The sequence below is a fragment of the Castor canadensis genome, chromosome 15 (assembly GCF_047511655.1).
Source record: "Castor canadensis chromosome 15, mCasCan1.hap1v2, whole genome shotgun sequence".
In the NCBI taxonomy this organism is placed as follows: Eukaryota; Metazoa; Chordata; class Mammalia; order Rodentia; family Castoridae; genus Castor; species Castor canadensis.
The window spans coordinates 1,829,837-1,848,144 of NC_133400.1; the positions used below are offsets into that span (position 1 = coordinate 1,829,837).

Consider the following 18,308-nt stretch of genomic DNA (forward strand, 5'->3'; position numbering starts at 1 on the left):
AAACTGCAATGCTCCTGATCTCTGCCTCCTGAGTAGCTAAGATTACAGGCATGAGCTCTGGCGCCTGGGTCCGCTAGCCTTTCAGCTGTGATTTGCAGTGGCCTCTTAAGTGACCACTTGGGGTCCTGAACAAAGTCAGTCTGATGTAGCTTAGCCCTAAGGAGAAGAGGAAACTTCAGGGGATGTTGAACAGAGTCTGCAGAGTGAGGCACATTTTTTGCCTGTATGCTTGCATACTGTGGGTGCCCAGAAGGGCCTCAGTATATTCTTGGCCAGCTCTCAGTCTCCTCTTGCTTCACTTACCCTGCTTCTTGTTCTTCTTTGACAGGCAAATGGATGTGGACCCGGATTAACCCTTCAGGGATCAAGCCCACCCTAAGGTCTGGCTTTTCAGTGGCTGTGGCCCCAAATCACCAGGTGTTACTCTTTGGGGGTGTCTGTGATGAGGAAGAGGAAGAGAGCCTGGAAGGCATGTTCTTCAACGACCTGTACTTCTACGATGCCATCAGGAACCGCTGGTTTGCGGGACAGCTGAAGGTAGCTCAGGACTGCGGAGAGTCTGTACCTTATCATCTGGCACAGGCCCTGGGGGCTGCGCCCCACAAGCCCTGGCGTGTTGGTGCTTCCTTCTCCCTGGTGAGGTGCTGGCCCATGACGCCCAGCACTCTCTCAGAAAGGGTGTTCCTGCCTCTGTGTGCCCAGGTGACTGGGCTCACAGACCCTTGGACTGGTGCCCCTTGACTTGTTCTTGGTCCCAGCTGCCAGGTGGTCCCTGACCCAGGGCTGAGGTTCCAGAAGTACCTGTGCCCTCACAAGGGTGTGCTTGAAGTTCTCTGCAGCATGCCTGTGTCTCCACTGCTGAGCTCATCCCCGTTTCCCATCACCCTATACTGTTCTTGTCAGCACAGCTGCTGTCTAGGACCCACCCAGCAAGATGGAAGAGCACATGACAGTCCCAGAAGGGACCCCCAGGCCGCCTCGGGGTCTGTGTGAGTGTATGAGATCAACTGATAAAGGAGTATCTGTGCCTGTTGCAGATTCCAGCTCCCTTGGATAAGTCTTGGACTCAGGTGCACGCTGCTCCCCCTACCTACACAGGCCTCTGCAGAGAGGAGGAGCTGTGCCATGCAGAAGCCACACAAGAGGCTTTTCTGAGAGTGCCAAGCCTCAGCAGGCAGTCTCAGGACCCCTTGCTGTTTCTGAAGATGGTGGGACCTAAGACTGTCCTTTGTGAGGATTGTTGTTGCATCTCAGTACAGAGTAGTTCCGAGCATCTAGCATGTAGAGCTGACTTAGGGTTCACTTGGAGGTAGTGACAGTTGAAACACTGGACTATAACATGGCAAATGTCATCTTGTGAGCATGGCTTTCTGCAAGAAAATGACAGAGGTGATAGCAGAAGGGTCCAGATTTACCTTGCGATGTGGCCACAGAGATAGGGTGGTTGATTATCCTGCAGGAGGGGACCTGACAGAAGGGCACCTTTGAGATGTAGGAGATTGAGGGTTGCACTCTGGGTATAGTGCACATAGATGGGCATGGACTGCTGATCCATCTGGTGTCTCATCTCGTCTTTGGTGGACAGAGAGTCAGAACCACTGGCTTCTGAAGCCCTTATTGGTCGGCCCTTGTGGGTGGTATGGATTTCCCAAGACAGCCCTTACTGGGCTGGTAGAATAGCTCAAGTGTTAAAGCAGGTATGAGGCCCTGAGTTCAAGAGCCAGTACCCCCCCCTCCAAAAAAAAAAAAAAAAAAAAAGACCAGCCTTAAGGTCTCGTCCTGAGGTACTGGCCCAGTGCTTCCCAGTGTGGGATACAGGTGATTCCTAGTCCAGCACTGAGCAAGGAATACTGGCCTGGCCTCCTGATCCTACCATTAGAGAATGGAAGAAGTGTCTGTTCTTGGTCCCTCAATCCCATGCTGTGTCCCCACAAACCCATGACTGGTGTATTAGGGGCAGGCTTGTCCCTTGCTGTACTGTGCAGCTGGCACTATGTGCGCTTTTCTGTTAACAGGGCCCCAAGTCAGAGAAGAAGAAACGGAGGCGGGGTAAAGCAGAGGCGTGCGAAAATACCAGTGAGCAGGAGCAGGGTGTAGCCAATTCCCCAGAGCCCTTGGAGGTGGTCAAAGAGGTGGTGGACGAGGATGGGACTGTGGTGACCATTAAGCAAGTGCTTGCAGCCCCAAGCCTGGCTGCAGGGCCCCCACCCGAGGACGAAGATGGTACACTGGAGCCTAGTAGGGCCCCAGTCGAACCGTGTCCACGCTCCAACGCCATGTTGGCTGTCAAGCACGGGCTGCTGTATGTCTATGGTGGCATGTTTGAAGCTGGTGATCGCCAGGTGACCCTCAGTGACCTTTACTGTCTTGATCTCCACAAGATGGAAGAGTGGAAGACCTTGGTAGAGATGGATCCAAGTAAGCTGGCAGGGTGACTTCTCTCCACACTGTGGGGAGGGCCTGTGCCACCAGCTTGTGTCATTTCAAAGACTGCACTGTGCTGGCAAACCTAGCAGGGAATTGTGCTCTTGCCTGTGGGCCACATTTTCCTAAAAATAGAGTCCAGGTGTAGAGAGTGGGTCAGTGGTGCATGCCCATCCCTTGCCCTGAGTGCTCACGAGGTGGTGACAGCACAGAGGCCACCTCTGGGGACTGCCTGCTGTGTGCACTGTATGTTTTCCCTAGCATGCTTGTGGCTTTGTCTCCTGACCCAAACTCCATCTTTGCTCCTTGAGTCCTTTCATCTCCATTTTACCCTAGGCTGGCCACTGGACCCAAGTGTGTTCATCTTTCTTAAGACCTGAGCCTAACATCAAGCAGAACCTGCACGTTTAGGGAAAGGGACCAAACCACAGGCACAGGGTCTATCACCATCTCTGGGAACCACAGCCAGGGCCCAAATGGAGAGGGTGCAGGGGAGGCCTCCCCTCAGGGAGTGTGGCTGGAGATGGTGCCCACCCCAGTTCCTCACCTCTTTCCTGCTGTGAAGTCCAGGGAGACTCAGCCTATTCTTTATTGATCCCAGGTGTCTGGATAGGAGGAAGTTTGCCAGGTATCTGTGGCAATTCTCGAATAGGATGGGGTCCTTAGGCTGAGGCCAGCTCATGTCATACAGCTCTGCCTAGGCTGCAGTCAGATTCTCTGTTCATTTTGCTTTTGCAGAAACTCAGGAGTGGCTGGAGGAGACGGACTCGGAAGAGGACAGCAGCTCAGGCGAGGGTGCAGAGGGGGGTGATGAGGATCAGGATGTGGACAGTGGGGAGAGTGGCGAGGAAGAGGAAGGTGAGTGTTCCATTAGAATTCAGCCTTATTTTGTAGATGTGCTTTGGAGGCGGACCTAAGTTTTAAACAATGCTCATGTGGAGGAGGGGGTCTGGGCGGCTGTGGTTGAGTACAGTGCTGCCACGTCCTCCTGGAGGGTCTGTGAAGAGCCATCCTCTGCACGACTCACGCAGGCTGCCACGGCTGAGTGTGCTCCTCTCTCGTTCCCCTTCTGGATGAGAAGAGCTGTAACACATGGTGGTACCCAGGGAGCAGTACTCCAACTACCTGTCCCAGCCTGCACTGAACTGGCTGACACTCGCCCAAGAACACATGGAGCCCAATTCAAAGGAGAAGGTACCGAAGATGGCCATGCCATGACCAAGGCATTCTTCCAGAGTCAGTTCAAGACTCCACATGACTGAAAATGGTGGGAAGTTGAATTCCCTCAGCCTCCCTGGGTGTCATTTCAAATAAAGTGGATGTTTATGGGGTCCCTTAAAAACGTTGTCTTGTGTGCAGCTGAGCATGTCGTCAGGCTGGTGAGGCCTTCACCTGTTGCCTCAGTGGCTTCTTCGAGGTAGGGCCTGGAATAGCCTGGGGAAAGATGTGAATCTGGGGGACCTGTAGGAAGCATGTTAGTGTTCTAATAAAACTGACTATGGGTGCTTGGTGGGGTTTCTCCTTCTACAAAGCAAGGAGACTTGTGTTCTGATGAACCCTGTGTCATCAAACTGGGGACCGTCTCTGCGATCCTAACAGTTTCCAGAAGCAGCTGCAGTGTGTTTGCAAATGGCGACTCAGTTTAAGTAAAGCACCTATTCCTAAGCCAGTCAGCTCTCTGCTGGCTGCTGTGGCTCTCATGGTAGAATGCTTCAGTGTACATCTGTTCTATTGTAACTTTGAAGAGGCAGAGCCATCCCCGGGTGTGGGTTTGTCATTTGTAACGTGACAGGAAGGGAAGTCAGAGCACAAATACTCCGCCCCCTGCACACCCCTCCCATCGCCTCCACTGCTACCTGACCCTGGAGCAGGTGATTGGTCACTGTGGTGTCTGCTGCCCAAATACACTGGCCAGTGCCTGCTCCACAGTTAATGGAACAAGACCAGTTTTTAGTTGCATAGCTGGACCCAGAATTTGGGCTTTGATTTCATACTTGAGGGGTTTTTTCTTTTTTTCTTTTTTTTTTTTTTTCATTTTAAGTATCTTAAACCATGAGAATAAGGATTTGTGGTTTTCTTTCATGTAACATTCATCACATCTATCACTTGGAGTTAACCAAAAGGTGGGCATGCCTGGCAGAGTAGGGCTTGACCCATGAGAGCTGTAATGGGAAAGATGGGCACCTGGCTGGAAACAGACTTTTGCTTTCCCAGCTGTCATCTCTCAGCACCACAACATTCCCAAGAAAGCTGAGGTCCAGTCAGGACAGAAGTACAGCCTCAGACTCAGCAGAAACGCACATGTTGGGCTTCCCCAGGCAGCAGCCAGGTGTCTATAAGGCTAAAACAAAACAAGGTTTGGCTTTGGTGGTGAGGACCAGAGCTGCCACAAGGGCCCAACTGTGAGACTGCACTCACAGACTTCTCTCACAGGATTTGAAAGCTGACTAGAAACAAAGGCTCTGACTGGGGCATTTAGCTCAGTTGTGGCCTGGCATGTACAAGGCCCTGGTTCCCTCCCCAGCAACTCACAAAAAGGAAAAACAGGTTGCAGGTAATATGTTGAAAGCCGCCTGCCCCGCCCTCAGTGAGGAACACCTGCCTACCTGCTGCATCTGGACCTAGGACTGGCCATGACCACAGAGAGTGTGCCCTCCAGGAATGCTGCCAAGCCGCTGTTCACATTCAGGGAGGCTGAGGTAGGTGCTCAGTGCTGTCAACAGCAGCCTGGCTATCTTGGCTGTGTGTGTGTGCACTGTGTTGAGTAGGAGGGGTGTGTGTGCAGCGTGTGTTGAGTTAGGGGTGTGTGTGCAGTGTGTTGGGTAGGAGGGGTGTGTGTGCAGCGTGTGTTGGGTAGGGGTGTGTGTGCAGTGTGTTGGGTAGGAGGGGTGTGTGTGCAGCATGTGTTGGGTAGGAGGGCTGTGTGTGCAGCGTGTGTTGGGTAGGGGTGTGTGTGCAGTGTGTTGGGTAGGAGGGGTGTGTGTGCAGCATGTGTTGGGTAGGAGGGCTGTGTGTGCAGCATGTGTTGGGTAGGAGGGCTCAAGCTTAGCTTAATGTTGTGTTTGTGGACTGTCTCTTGTGTGCGGGGTGTTTGGGGCTCTTTTCCAACACTCTGGACTGAGCCGGTTGGAAAATCTTCAGCAGCAGGACTGAGAGGCCAGGGCAAAGGACCTCTGTTGGAGTTCCACCCCCTCCACCTGCTCCTACCCCATCTGGCCACAGAGCAAGCTGTCTGGTGGCTCTCTTCACTCCTGCTCTGGGGAAGAAGTGAGGAGCCTTGCTGGCCTCAGTGCAGTGTCTGTTACCAGAGACATTTTCTTTCAGAGGAGCTGATAACTAGGTGAAATTTTTAAGAAATTTGGAGTCGGGTTGGAAGAAATACAAAGCCCCTAAAGAACAGACCCCTTTTATGGAAACATTTTCTGTCCTGTCCCGAGTTACTGCTGAAGATTGCATGGAGAGAGGTCAACAGCACCAGCAAGGCTCAATAAGAGCTGAGTAAGCGAGTTTCCAGAAGAGGCCTGCTGAGCCATGCAGGTGCTGTGATTGAAGCACGGAAGAGCACACCTCGAATGTGGAAGTGGGAGGTAAAAATGTGACCCGGGTTGCACAGTCCTAGGCAGCTGTGGCATCTTTCAGGGCCCCAGTGCCCAGGTAGCACCATGGTCACAGTGGCTAGGACGAAGCCTGAGTGCTTGCATGCCCTGGGCTACTGGAACAGGGATAGCTCTCGATGGACTGTCCTGTGCCCACCTGCCTCTGGAGGTTGAAGCTCTTGTGGTTGTAAGCCCCTTTCTTCTAGCCCACCAATGGTAAAAGGCCTGCCTCCTGCCCTCATCACCCCCTGGACACCTAGTGAGGATGTTAGCCAGTGCACCTGACAGCAGTGCTATGGCTCCTTGGCAAGTTTCATAGGGTATAAATAGGGCTTCTCTGGTTTTCTGTTTTTGTTTGTTTGTGGTACTGGATTTGAACTCAAGGCCTTGCACTTGCTCATCTGGCACTGCCGCCTGAGCCACATCCCCAGCCCTATTTACTTTAGGTATTTTTTCAAGTAGGGTCTCATGTTTATGCCCAGGCAGGCCTAAACCACAATCCTATTTATGTGTCCCGTGCAGATGGGATGACAGGCATGCCCAACTTTTATTAGTTGAGATGGGGCCTTGGCTGACCTCAAACCCAAATCTTTCTGATGTCCACATCTTTTGTTGGTTTTGTTTTGTTTTGTTTTTGCAGTACTGGGGCTTGAACTCAAGGCCTTCACCTTGAGCCACTCTACCAGCACTGTTTTTGTGAAGGGTTTTTCTAGATAGGGTCTCACAAACTATTTGCCTGGGCTGGCTTCGAACCATGATCCTCCTGATCTCTGCCTCCAGAGTAGCTAGGATTACAGGCATGAGCCACCATGCTTGGCCTAGTCCTAGTACCTTATTCTCCCTTCCCAGGAGCAGCTAACTGGCCACTGGGGAAAGATGAGTTTGAGGGATTGGCTAAAGGCATTGGATCTCTTGGGCTTGGATAGAATTGAATGAAAATGAAGGGCACCATCATTTAAGCCTGGAAATCCTCATCAACAGTTTGTTTTGATATGATGGTGTTCATTCTATGTGGTGTCTTCTCATTTACTTTTTATTGAATTGGTACAATTTAGTGGCTAGGTGATACTGGCAGACACAAGTGGTCACTGGGAGAAACCAAGGCACCAACTGTCTCAGCAGGTGGTCTCAGTGCAGGAACAAGGCGCTGGGCTTGCCTAAGTTCTGCTTGTGATCATCATTTCCCTTGTCAAGCTGCCCACTGAGGCAGCACTTGGAAAGATCAGGGATGTCTCAGAGGAGTTGAGGAGAAATGGGTTAAAAAGCCTCTGATAGAAACAAATATGGTACCCTTCCTAGAGGGCACAGCCTGACTCTGCCCACCTGGCTCCCAGGTTTAAGCCTGTGGGCTCATCCCCGTATCCTCTCTCAAGGTAGCACAGGCTATGGCTGGGGTGCCTGCCAGTGCTGGGAGACCCTCAGCTCACAGGTAAGGAGCTGGTGGGAGAGGTATTTAGGCTCACCACCTGGTGAGTGAACAAGAACAAGTAGTTAATTCTACAGAAGATGTTGGAGCAGGCATTGCCTTCAGACCCACCATCACTATGCTATTCCTGCTCAGAATCCTCAGGGGGACTGAGGCGCTGATGGCTAACAGGCCCGGGTCCTCAGGCAGGAGTTCGCATTGTCCATTCTGCATCTTTGGCGATAGGAGGAACTTCCAAGTAAACAGATACTTGTAATGAGATGAAACAAGTCCTCCATAGTTTCACTGGCATTTATTACTCAAAGGAGCAGACCTTTTGTTTAACGTGAAGTGTCCCTTGCTTTCAGATTGTGAAGTAGATGGTGGTATGGTTTAAACAATTGCATTCATTAGAGGTTATTTTGTCTACTTTGTCATTAACCAAGTCATTTCCAGCTATAAGAAAAGAGGTCAGGGTAACTTGGGCTTCACCACTAACAAGAAAACTCAGCATAGTTGATATTCCCTTGCTGCGTATGCACAAAGTAGTCAGTCATGTTGTATTAACCAATGGTTTACATGTACCAAGACAAAAATTGGAAAAAGGAAATGCAGATTAAGACTGTCCTGGGCCAGAGTCACAAAAAGGCACCTACACCATGGTTTCCCGTCAGGTGAGGCTCATTGCTAGTGACCTCAGTTCAGGTTGCAGGGGGTTGTCTTTTTTGAGATGGTGAATAGTGTGAAGGAGTAGAGTCCAGCCACAGTGTTGGAGTTCTGCTCCATGGGAGAGCAGGAGGGAGGGCGCAGGGAGCTGCTAAGCATGCATGAGGCAGTGCTGTCCATAGGCTGATTTCTTTTCTTTTTTTCCTTTTTCTTTTATTATTCATATGTGTATACAAGGCTTGGTTCATTTCTCCCCCCTGCCCCATAGGCTGATTTCACCAGGCTCTTTGGCTGCTCTCAGGCTGTGACGTGCAGGCCACTGCTTCCTCATCTGGCAGTGCTCAGAAAGAAGGTAGGTTTTATACAGGAGCTACATGTGACTAGCTGGGGGCCTCAGCAGAGGGGTAAGGGTGGTGCCCCCATCCTACTCCACCCCCACTGGACCCTCACATCCTCGTCCAGCCTAAATCCAGCTTCTGGGGACCCCACTCTGTAGTAGAGAGCAGCCCTCCTTGCTGACCAGCATCTGCCTTGGGGATTCAGAATGGTCTGGGAAAGCCATTTGTTGAAAGTGAGCTGGCTGGATACCGTATCTCCCTCGTGTAAATGCATGGTGTTCAGGAGAGGGAAGGAACCCTGTGGGCATGAGTGCCATTGGTGGGCAATGCCCTGTTTCACAGGGAAGTTCTGGAATGTGAAGTCATCTCTGATCTTGGGCCTGGAAGCCTTACCACAGGCCTGGGACCATTCATAGCACTATCTCGAGGAACCAATTCTGGTGCTGGCCTGACCTTTGTCACCAGGCAGGCAAAGCACAGTGTGCTCGCAGGTCTGTCAGTAGGCAAGAGAACCATTGTCCTGCTGAGACACTGTCTCAGCCCCCCAGGGCCCTGGAGGTTTTACTTGTTTGGACTGAAACCAGAGCTGTGTCCTCACAAGACTCAAAGGTGGATGGGAAGGATGGTGGAGGGATAGTGTCAATGTAAGCATGGACCTGGACAACTGAGCAGAGTACATGGCTGAGGTGGGGCATGGTTGGGGGAGGGGACAGACCAGACCAAAGTGAGGTAGGTGTGAGATTGCTTCTTTGCCTGCTCTGCTGTTCCCCAAAACCTGTGTCCTGGGCCCCTGACACCTCAGACCCAGTTGGAGCTCCCTCCCACCCCCTGGTATGGCCCTGGTAGAGCTGCCTGGAGCTGAACAAGATGTGGCCAGGCTACCCCAGTCATGTTCCAGGCACCTCCACCGCAGGTGTCATGAAGAAACAGACTTGAGAAACAGCGCTGGCTAACAGTTGGAGAACACTGAAGCCTCCTCCAGGAGCCATTCCTCCTGCTCTAGAGGAGTTTCCACTGTTCCTGCCACAGACCTGTGCTCTCCAGATCTCCAGCTCCTCACAAAGGAAGGACTGCTGCAGGGACTCGGCCTTGTTCTGCCTTTCAGATGCCCATCTGTTCCTGACTTCACACTCCCAGGCACAGGGTACACTGAAGAAACGAAGCTTTGCTGTTGTTTTGTGTTTTAAAGGCAACTGTACTTTTTCTTCTTTTAAGGCTGAGTTGACAATGCGTCTTGGCACTTGGAGAAAGGTTGCTTTTGTTCAGTCTTTGCTGACACATTGCCTGACCACAACTGGGCCTGGACGGGAGAACAGAGCCAGGCAAACACCCACATTGACTGACAGCAGAGCCTCACTCCCTCCTCCCTCATCTGGACACAGGAGGCAGATCCTTGTCCTGTACAAGATTAGAGATACCGTATAAACTCAGCTACCGAGGTGTTTATCAGGATCATAAAATACACATTGGCTGCATCTGCCAGTTGATTGCAGAGAGAATGAATTGCATGGTGCACTGAGCTGTGAACAGAGACGCGCTATCTCGTAGGCACCTTTATGCTGTTTCTGAGGCCAAAGACAAGGCAAGTTAAAAGGCGAGACCTAAGAAGAGTTAACAGAGCAGCTTAATCTGGAAGAGAAAGCTGCCCTCACCCTTCGGCCATCATCATGAGAAGTTTCATTGCACAGTGTGATGGAATGGACAGCCATCCCAGGAAGACTTGAAGCAGATCAGAGTTCCTGGGTGTGTGAGTAGAGCAGCCTCTGGTCAGACAGCCTGCAGGGGACACGGGAGCAGTCCGCCCACAGGAGTCATACTGGTGCTGATTCAACCCCAAAACACGGATCCCCCAAGTACTTGCGCGCTAGATGTCTGTAGTCCTTGGGCATTTGAGCACTCCGTGGGCTCTTGGCAGCAACCTTTAGTCTTCATTGGGGGGGGTGGGGCATGTGATCTGTCTAAACTCGACCCGTTTGCAGGTGAGCAGGAGCAAGCAGAATTAAAGCCAGGATGTGTAGCTGCCCTGCCTGTATCTGAGCACCAAACCCATGGCATGGGGGATGGGGGGCGGTGTTGCAGACTGGAGAGACAGGCCTGTGGTCTTGCCTCAGGTGTCACTGAGGAGTCTTGAGCCTAGCTCGTGTAGGAATGCACGTCTGCTCACACCTCATCAGTGGAGTTTCACAGAAGAGTTACCGTTTGTGAAGAGGGGTTGTACTACATGGGAGAGTGAGTCAGCCTTGTGTCTCGGTGGCTGTCCTCTACAGTGATCTGGGCACAGCCATTGTATTTCACTAGCTGCACACAGTTTTCCTGTGTCACCATCTTCCTTATCAGTTATTTCAGGCTCTGTGCTGTGTGCCTAATCTGTACCTCTGGGAATTGTGTGCTCGTGACCACAGTACTTAGTCTCCAAAAGAATGGGTAAGGATTTACCAGTTGCCTGAAATGATCCAAACACTTTTTTACACACTAACAAAACTTCAAAAGGCACAAGGCAGCCAGTGTACACTATGCCTCAGCTACCAGCCTCAGGCACCAAGTGTCTTCCACCCTCCAGGGCAGGTGCAGAGGAGAGGTGAGCCTGGGGCGTGAGCTGTTCCTTTGCCCACAGGACCAGAGGCAGGCTCTGGGGAAAGTTGTTTAGTTTTCATAGCTAGAGAACAGAAGCAGCTGTGGGGAAGTGGTGCCTACCTGTCTGCTCTGGGTCTGAAAACTGTCAGATGCTCTGCGCTGGCAGCCAGCAGGCCACATGATCTGCCTTGAATGCTGCTGTCCTCTCGCTCAGCATAATGTGTACCCAGGGCTCTGGACAGGTAGGAAAGAAAGTGAGCTGGCCACGGGGGTGACAGGGTGCCTCTATCTTTAATCATGCTGTGTGGAAACCAGCTGCAGGTCAGCTTTCTAGAGTCTTTGCGCCCCACTGCATCTTAGTCTCAATAAATCCTGAAATTTACCAGGAATGTGGTTTTGCTCTCTGCACAGGCAGGCTGCTGGTGCAACACTGGCCATGGGTTTGGTGTCATGGTTGTGTCACCTGTGGTAGACAAGTGCCATGCTGGTCACTCCCTGTGAGAGCCACCTAGGCACGAAGCCACACATGCTGTGTGTCTCTTGTGTGTGTGTGTGTGTGTGTGTGTGTGCGGATGTGCCACCTGCGTGGGGAGACAACCTGTTGTGTCATGCTGTTTCTGGAACATACACAGCTCTGGTCATTGCAGACAGAATTACAAAACACATATCCCAGCATGGATGATTCTCAGAGCTGCAAAGAGCAGGAATCTTTATTTGGTTCACTTAAGGTCTGCAGCAACCACTTGATATTAAAAAAGGAACGGAAAAATAAGATGTACAAAAAGATGTAAACCCCCTAGAAACAATCAGAAATGCACTGTCACCTACAGATTCTCCCTCCCCTAGGTCCCCAAACCAAACCGACCCATGAGAAGGAACAGGCAGTGGATGGATAACGGAAAACCATAAAACTGAATGTAACTGGAACATGCTCTAATCTTTAGTTTATTTCTGATTAAAAATATAGCAATCCAGTGCAGTGTAGTAAAGAAATCTGCTCGAAAGGTAGCAGAGAAACAGCTAAACATAAGCAAAGCAAGGCAGAGTCCATAAGACGGGCTGCACCCAAGAAGACTGATGGGAAATCACGTGAAGGGCCCCCGCATGCTGACGTGCCCGGGCCAGACCCAGGCATGTCTGCACGTGAGAGCTGGCCACAGGCCCCAGAGGTTCTGGCATCCCTTGTTTGTTTGGATGGGGAGACAACCCTGGTAGAGAAGGCAGAGACATAAGGAACCTGTTTTTGTTTGACTGGAACAAGTTACGTACATCTGGGTTGGTGGGGGAGATGCAACAATTTCCAGGAAATTCAAGCCACTGGGTTTCAAAGTCACTGTCCCAGGACCACGCCTGCTCTGGAGTAGCACTGAGGAGTCTGGAGGGAATCTGCATATCTGTTACGAGAAGTTGCAGGCACAGTGCAAAGATGGGAGACCCCGTGGAGGTCAGTAACAGGTGACGGCCATGGGGCGTCACTGCCAGGGACACGGAAGCATACTAAGTGCAAAAATGCCACATGCTCAGAGCCCAGGCGTGCTGTTGGACTGTCCATGGCATGGGGCACAGCCCCATGGCATCAGTGTTCAGATGTGCCCACCGGATCAGGGTCAGCCCTGAACATCAGCAGCACGGCTTCCCTGGGTCTGGAGGGAGGGTGGCCGGACGGGGCAAACAACGAGTGAGCAGAGGACAGCAGGGAAGAATAAGGACTTTAAGACTCGGTGTCGGGAGACAGCCTCACAAGGAGGGCCAGGGGCAGTGCTGAGAAGAGGAGGGGTGGGGTCGTGGTCTGTTTTGTGGGAAAGAGAAAACATTTCTCTTCCCGTAAGTATGCAGCACAGAGTTAAGGTAGAAAAAGGCCTGGGCTGCTCCCAGCCGGGGTGGGACACCCTATTCCCCATGCCTATACTCGTCACCGATTCCAAACAGGAGAGACAGAGTTAACTGACTGTGTGTCAGCACCTTGCCTGGCTAACCGGGCACCCTTGTCAGGGGGACTCCTCCTTGGCCACCGCCACCTTTCACACCCCAACTAGAAAGGCGAGGATGAAGACGACCATTGCTTTTTTGCTTCTGGTTTGCCAGGACCCCTTCTTTTTCCACATCAAGCTGGAGGGTCGGCGTGCTGGCCTCCTGCCATGCCACACAGCATAGTGTTATACAAGCAAAGAATTTTGGCTAAAATCCAAAAAACATTACCCAGAAAAAAAGGCAAACTGTGAGTAATACCCAATCATGTTGTTCTTCTGTGAAAAGACTTGGAAGTTGTAGGGCTGTCTGAGTTAGGATTCCCTTTTTGTACACTTGTTACTTCAGCCATCGCAACAACCTCATCAGATGAAAAAGTTAATAAACAAAATGGCGACTCCAATGTTGAGCAGGATCACCATGACGACCAGAATGGGAGCTGAGCCCTGGAACAGAGAGGAGAGGTGAAGGTGATTCCTCAGGGCCCTGACTGGGTCCCAAGAAAACAAGTGCCCAGAGGCGGGGAGGGCAGGGACCGTGACAAAGGCCAGGTGCGGGACCTCCTGGAACAGGCAGCTGCGTGCCTTACAGGTGGTGGAAGGCTCCCTGGCACTCTGTGGAGAGAACCCAGCCAGGGCCCTGGACAGTGGGCACCTGCCTCTGGCTCCATAGACTTGGGATCCAGAGAATGGGGACAAAAGTTTCAGGCCTGCCCACATGGCATCAGCTGTGGCCCACCCAAAGTGGCTCTGAAGTTACACAGCGCTCTCCAGTAGTCCTCTGTAAACTCCAGACACTGCACTGACTCCAGGGGCCTTCACCTGCTGCCTTTGAGTCCAGCAGACCCTCTCTGGAGCACAAGGCTCCTGCTCACAGTCTTGTGGCCGGCTCCCCTCCTCTTGACCTACACCAGGACCTGGCTCCCCTCGGCAATGACTCCTGCAAACCACACCCTGCTAGTGGACTGCTCACACTGAGCAGGAATGGGCGCAGGTATAGTCACTCCAGGTGGACTTCAATTGGACCTCAGTTTTACCCATCACCACCCCTACTGACTGCAGTAAAGGAGCCCTGCCCTTGCTGTGAGGGTCAGGCCCCACTGGCTCCAGAGCCAGCTGTTTCCCTCCCCTCCTCCAGGTCCTCATGGCCAGACCTGGAGACATGCATGACAGGGCTGGCCTTTTTTAGGTTGGGTCAGTCCCTACAGTGTCAGGCTTATGGTGAAGACATCAAAGGGGCCTGGAAATGCCTTTCCCCAAAGGAGACACCGGCTCCCCTCTCAAATGAGAGACTGGAAAGCACTCCGACAGTTCCCCAAAAGATTAACCAAAATTTCCATATGACCCACCCAGCAACTGCACCCCTAAAGTAAATGAGATCATACACTCAGAAGATTGCACACGGACACCCAGCAGCAGGACACACAGTAGTCAAAGTGGAAACGCACCAAGTCCAAATCGTGTGTCTATAAAGCATACCAGGTTCTGATTGATCCTGTAGCATGGATGAGCCCGGGATGCATGGTGCTGAGTGAGGGAAGGCAGACAGAAGGCCGTGGATATGAAATGTCCAGCAGGGGCAGATCCACAGAACACAGGTCCATGACTGCCAGTACTGGGGTGGGCATGGGGAGGGAGGGAGGGAATAAAGTGCACAGCAGTGGAGTGTTCCGGGGTCTCTCATGAGCACTAGAACCACTGAGTTTGTGCTCTGAAGAGTGCTTCATGGTATGTGAATTCTCTCCCCAAAAACTTGTCAGCTGAAAGAAGCCTGCTGCCAGGAGGAGAGATGTTTCCAGAGGCCTGGGATGTCTTGATGTGCACAGCTGCTCCCTCACCCAGCCAAGGTACCACACAGGCACTCACCCTCACTTTCCTCCTGCCAAGCTGCCAGCCAGCCAGTGGATCCTTCTCCCAACTGCCCTTCCCCCAGCTGGGTGACATCACTGCCCTATTCAAGGCCCTGGCTGCCGCTCCCACATTCATCCTGTGTAACTGGGCAGCTAGGTGTCCTGCAACAGTCCTTCACCATACTGCTAGGAACCCCTCTCCCTTCCCGGTTTACAGACCCCCAATGGCTGCCCAGCAAGGCTGGTCTGCTCACACATTCTCCAGCTGCCACCCACACCTCTCAGCCAGCTCTCCTCTGTCATGTCGTGAAGCTGCCCAGCCCCCGTCTTCTCAGGGCTGCTGATCTTCAAGGCCACTGCTCCTCCAGGACACCTGCCTAACCGGCTGCGCACATGCTTCTCCCCTCTGCACCATTCCTCGAGACAGTTGGCAGCGCTCATCCTGGTGGTGGTTTTACATTTGAACTTGACAGCAGCCTAATGAGCAAATCTCATTATCCAGAATCGCAGAGACACTCAGGCCTCAGGTCTCCAAATCACCAACATCTGCAGCCTGGTCTGCCTGGTTCCCAGACCCACAGGCCCTGCCGCTCTCCACTCTGCACCAAGTGTAGGGAGCACCCTGATCTGCCCACCAGGCACCTTCCCCTTCCAGCTAGCACCCCTCTATGGTCACTTTTCTGGCTTCAGGGACTCCACTCTCCAGGGCTTCCTTCCATGTCTGCTTGAAAGACAGTGGCTTGAAAATTTTTTAAAGAGAATAATGTTTGCTCAGCAGAAGTTTTTTGTTTCGTTTTTTTTAATGGTCTCTGGTAGCCCAGGCTGGTCTGGAACTCAGATCTTCCAGCTCAGCCTCCTAAAGTGCTGGGATTACAGGCGTGGCTTTTAAAACATCCCAGGATGTGCCTTCCCAGGGTGAGGAGATGCCTCAGAGCCAGATGGTGACAGCCTTGGGGTGACTATGGTACTCGCACTGAGCCAACCCTGCAGGGGCGCAGGGCAAGGACCTCAGCAGCAGAGCTGGCCGCTGATCCTTGCCTACTGATAGGATACCCAGGTGAAGTAACTCTTACCGCTCCCACGGAAGGAAAGGCTCTGGTTTGGCACCTGCCTGTGCCAGGGCAGGGCTGTGCGAGTCACTACCTGCTTACTGTCTAGCCCCAGCCCAGTTAATTTACCAACAGACAGGCAGGAGCTCAGGGCTTGTGGCAGGGGCTGCCTTGGGACATGGGCCTGCTGGGTGTATCATCTCCCCAGCTCTCCACATTTCATACACCCCATCCTGGTGACAACACCGTCAGGCTTCACCTGCAGCCCCTAAAGGAAACTCCTGCCACACCTGTCATTTCAGAGAGCGACACTGAGGCCCTGCAGTATCTAGGAATCTACTGGGGGCCATGCTGTTCATTGACTGGCAGAACTGGAGGGAGAACCCAGATGTCCCCACCCATGGTGACCACCCAGAATTGCCAGGACCTGTATGGGCCAGAACCCTTGGCCCTATCCTGGCTAGTGTCCTTCCTACACACATCCTTACTGTCCTCACTGTGGGGACTTGCTGTTCGGGCTGGGGACAGCCATAAGAGGACTGCATGAGCTTGGGGAGCCCCCTACCCTTCACCAGCTGCCAGACCCCTGGGTGAGGTGGGAATGTCACTGGCCAGAGGGTGTTCTGCTGCCTGTGCAGGACGGACTGAATCATGGAGAGCCTGGGGGGAGGGGAGGAGACTCAGCAGGCCACTTATCCCACTCAGGTGGCAGGAGGCAGGGCACCTTCCCGTCTCCAATAGACTGGACTTCCTAGACAGTGCTTGAGGAGCACCTGTGCCTTGCCTACCCCATCTCCCCTCACACTCAGCAGGCAGCGTGGTGTGGGTGAAGGGGTGAGGAGGGGCCAGGAAACAAATGAAGGCAATTTGCCTTCTAGCAAGCAGTTAAGACCCAGGATAGCATGGGAGTCTCCCTCGGCTCCTGCGTGGGGCCGGAATGGGCTGTGGTGGTGAGGGAGGGTACCAGACCATCACCCAGAGGAGGCCTCAGGTAGGGCTGCCTGCACACTCAAGGCCAGCCTGAAGCTGGGCTCCACACTCCAGCATCAGCCCTAAGAGCCTCGTAAAGCGCGCACAAGAGCCAACACGGTTAAGTGGGCTGGATACAGAATACATATCTCCCACCCCTGCCCGTCACTCTGCTGTGCCTAAAATAGCCACAGACACTCCTGGCGGTTCCGACAGGGACAATGACAGGGAGTGCAAGCAGGACTTGTGACCCCCAGCAGGAGCCATGCAGTTTGCCCTCTGCAGGTATTTGGGGTAGCAGAGGCATTTTAGGATCCAGGCAGCAGTGAGGAGAGCAGATGTTCCCAATGGCTTTAAGCAGACCAGCAGGCTCCTTCCTGCATACATCTCACCCTCCCGAGGGTGGGGCAGACAGAAACCCACAGCTCCCTAGGCCACCTTGGGGTGGACACTGACCCTTTCCACAGCAACCATGATAACTCTACACAGGGGCCTACCCACCTGCCTAGACCAGTTCCTGGCCGCCTGGCTGCACAGTGCACCAAGCACCCCAAGTAGCAAGCTTGTCACGTCCCCCACAACCCCCGAGGCAGCTACTGGGATTTGTTTGACAAGTGAAGTCAAGGCACCAACACGTAGGGTGTTTCCTGTATCCACAGCGACACCGCCGGCCTCCACTCTGCTGGCCCTCCCTTCCTCTGCCTCACTCAAGGGAGGAGGCTGGGGACCCTCTGGTGCCCTCACCCCAGCCTGGTTCCGGGACAGGTTTCTGTTGCCCACCCCGGGGGAGGAGGAAACATGGGGGGGTGGCCTGTTTGGCAAGGGGGACTTCGTGGGAGTGTCCCAAAGGTCAGGGCAGAGCCCGAGAACCTGCATCCCTAGCAGCCTCCCACGAAATCCTAGGCTGCGTTTGTTCCAGGACCACAGCCTCCCCAGGACGGGAGCCACAAGTGCACAGCTGCCCAGTTAGGAACAGCCGGGATTTCTCAGTCTCTACGGCATCAGCTCCTCGGGAGCAGGTCACCTTCACTCCACAGTTGGACCCTGCACCTGGCTCAGAGGCTAACACAAATAAAAGGTGCTTGGAAGACGAAGGATTGCTGCACAGAGGGGCTCCTCTGATCCGGGTCCTCTGCCTGCCCTCTTGGGCAGGGACACGAATGCCACGGCGGGGCCCTTGACCAGGAGCGGTGAGCCCTGGGGCAGCTGGAGTGGGCCAGGTAGGGTCCAGTGCCGCCTGGTTTCCCTCTGGCAGCTTCCAAAGCCACCGTGGTGCTTGCTAAAGAGATGAACCCGTGCGGCACCCTTGCAGGGACCTTCTGACGAAAGCATGTCCCCCGACCCGCCGCCCGACATGGGGAGGGTCCCAGCCTTCGGCCCAAACACGCACCATTCCTGGCTGTCTCCACCCCTGGCAAAAACTCCAAAGAAGCCTCCAGGAGACCCCAGGTCAGAGGTCCTGGGAGACAA

At 53.2% G+C, this 18,308-nt stretch overlaps 2 protein-coding genes across 8 annotated transcripts in view; one reads left to right on the top strand and one right to left on the bottom strand.

Moving 5' to 3' along the window:
- Klhdc4 (kelch domain containing 4) overlaps positions 1-11,965 on the top strand; it is a 52,023-nt gene extending 40,058 nt beyond the window's left edge. For 4 of the 7 annotated variants that reach the window (XM_074055503.1, XM_074055506.1, XM_074055508.1 and 1 more), the window contains 4 exons: positions 329-537; positions 2,016-2,418; positions 3,163-3,282; positions 3,456-3,620. In XM_074055503.1, the coding sequence (XP_073911604.1) occupies positions 329-537; positions 2,016-2,418; positions 3,163-3,282; positions 3,456-3,469 (746 nt within the window). In that variant the 3' untranslated portion in view covers positions 3,470-3,620. Of the gene's footprint in view, positions 1-328; positions 538-2,015; positions 2,419-3,162; positions 3,283-3,455; positions 3,767-4,971; positions 5,124-8,359 lie in introns of those variants that run through there. The other 3 variants (XR_012441857.1, XM_074055504.1, XM_074055505.1) reach the window with 3 other exon arrangements.
- Jph3 (junctophilin 3) overlaps positions 11,922-18,308 on the bottom strand; it is a 74,682-nt gene continuing 68,295 nt past the window's right edge. Inside the window, exon 5 of the mRNA XM_020183161.2 lies at positions 11,922-13,417. Within this exon, the coding sequence (XP_020038750.1) occupies positions 13,337-13,417 (81 nt within the window). The 3' untranslated portion in view covers positions 11,922-13,336. The remainder of the gene's footprint in view (positions 13,418-18,308) is intronic.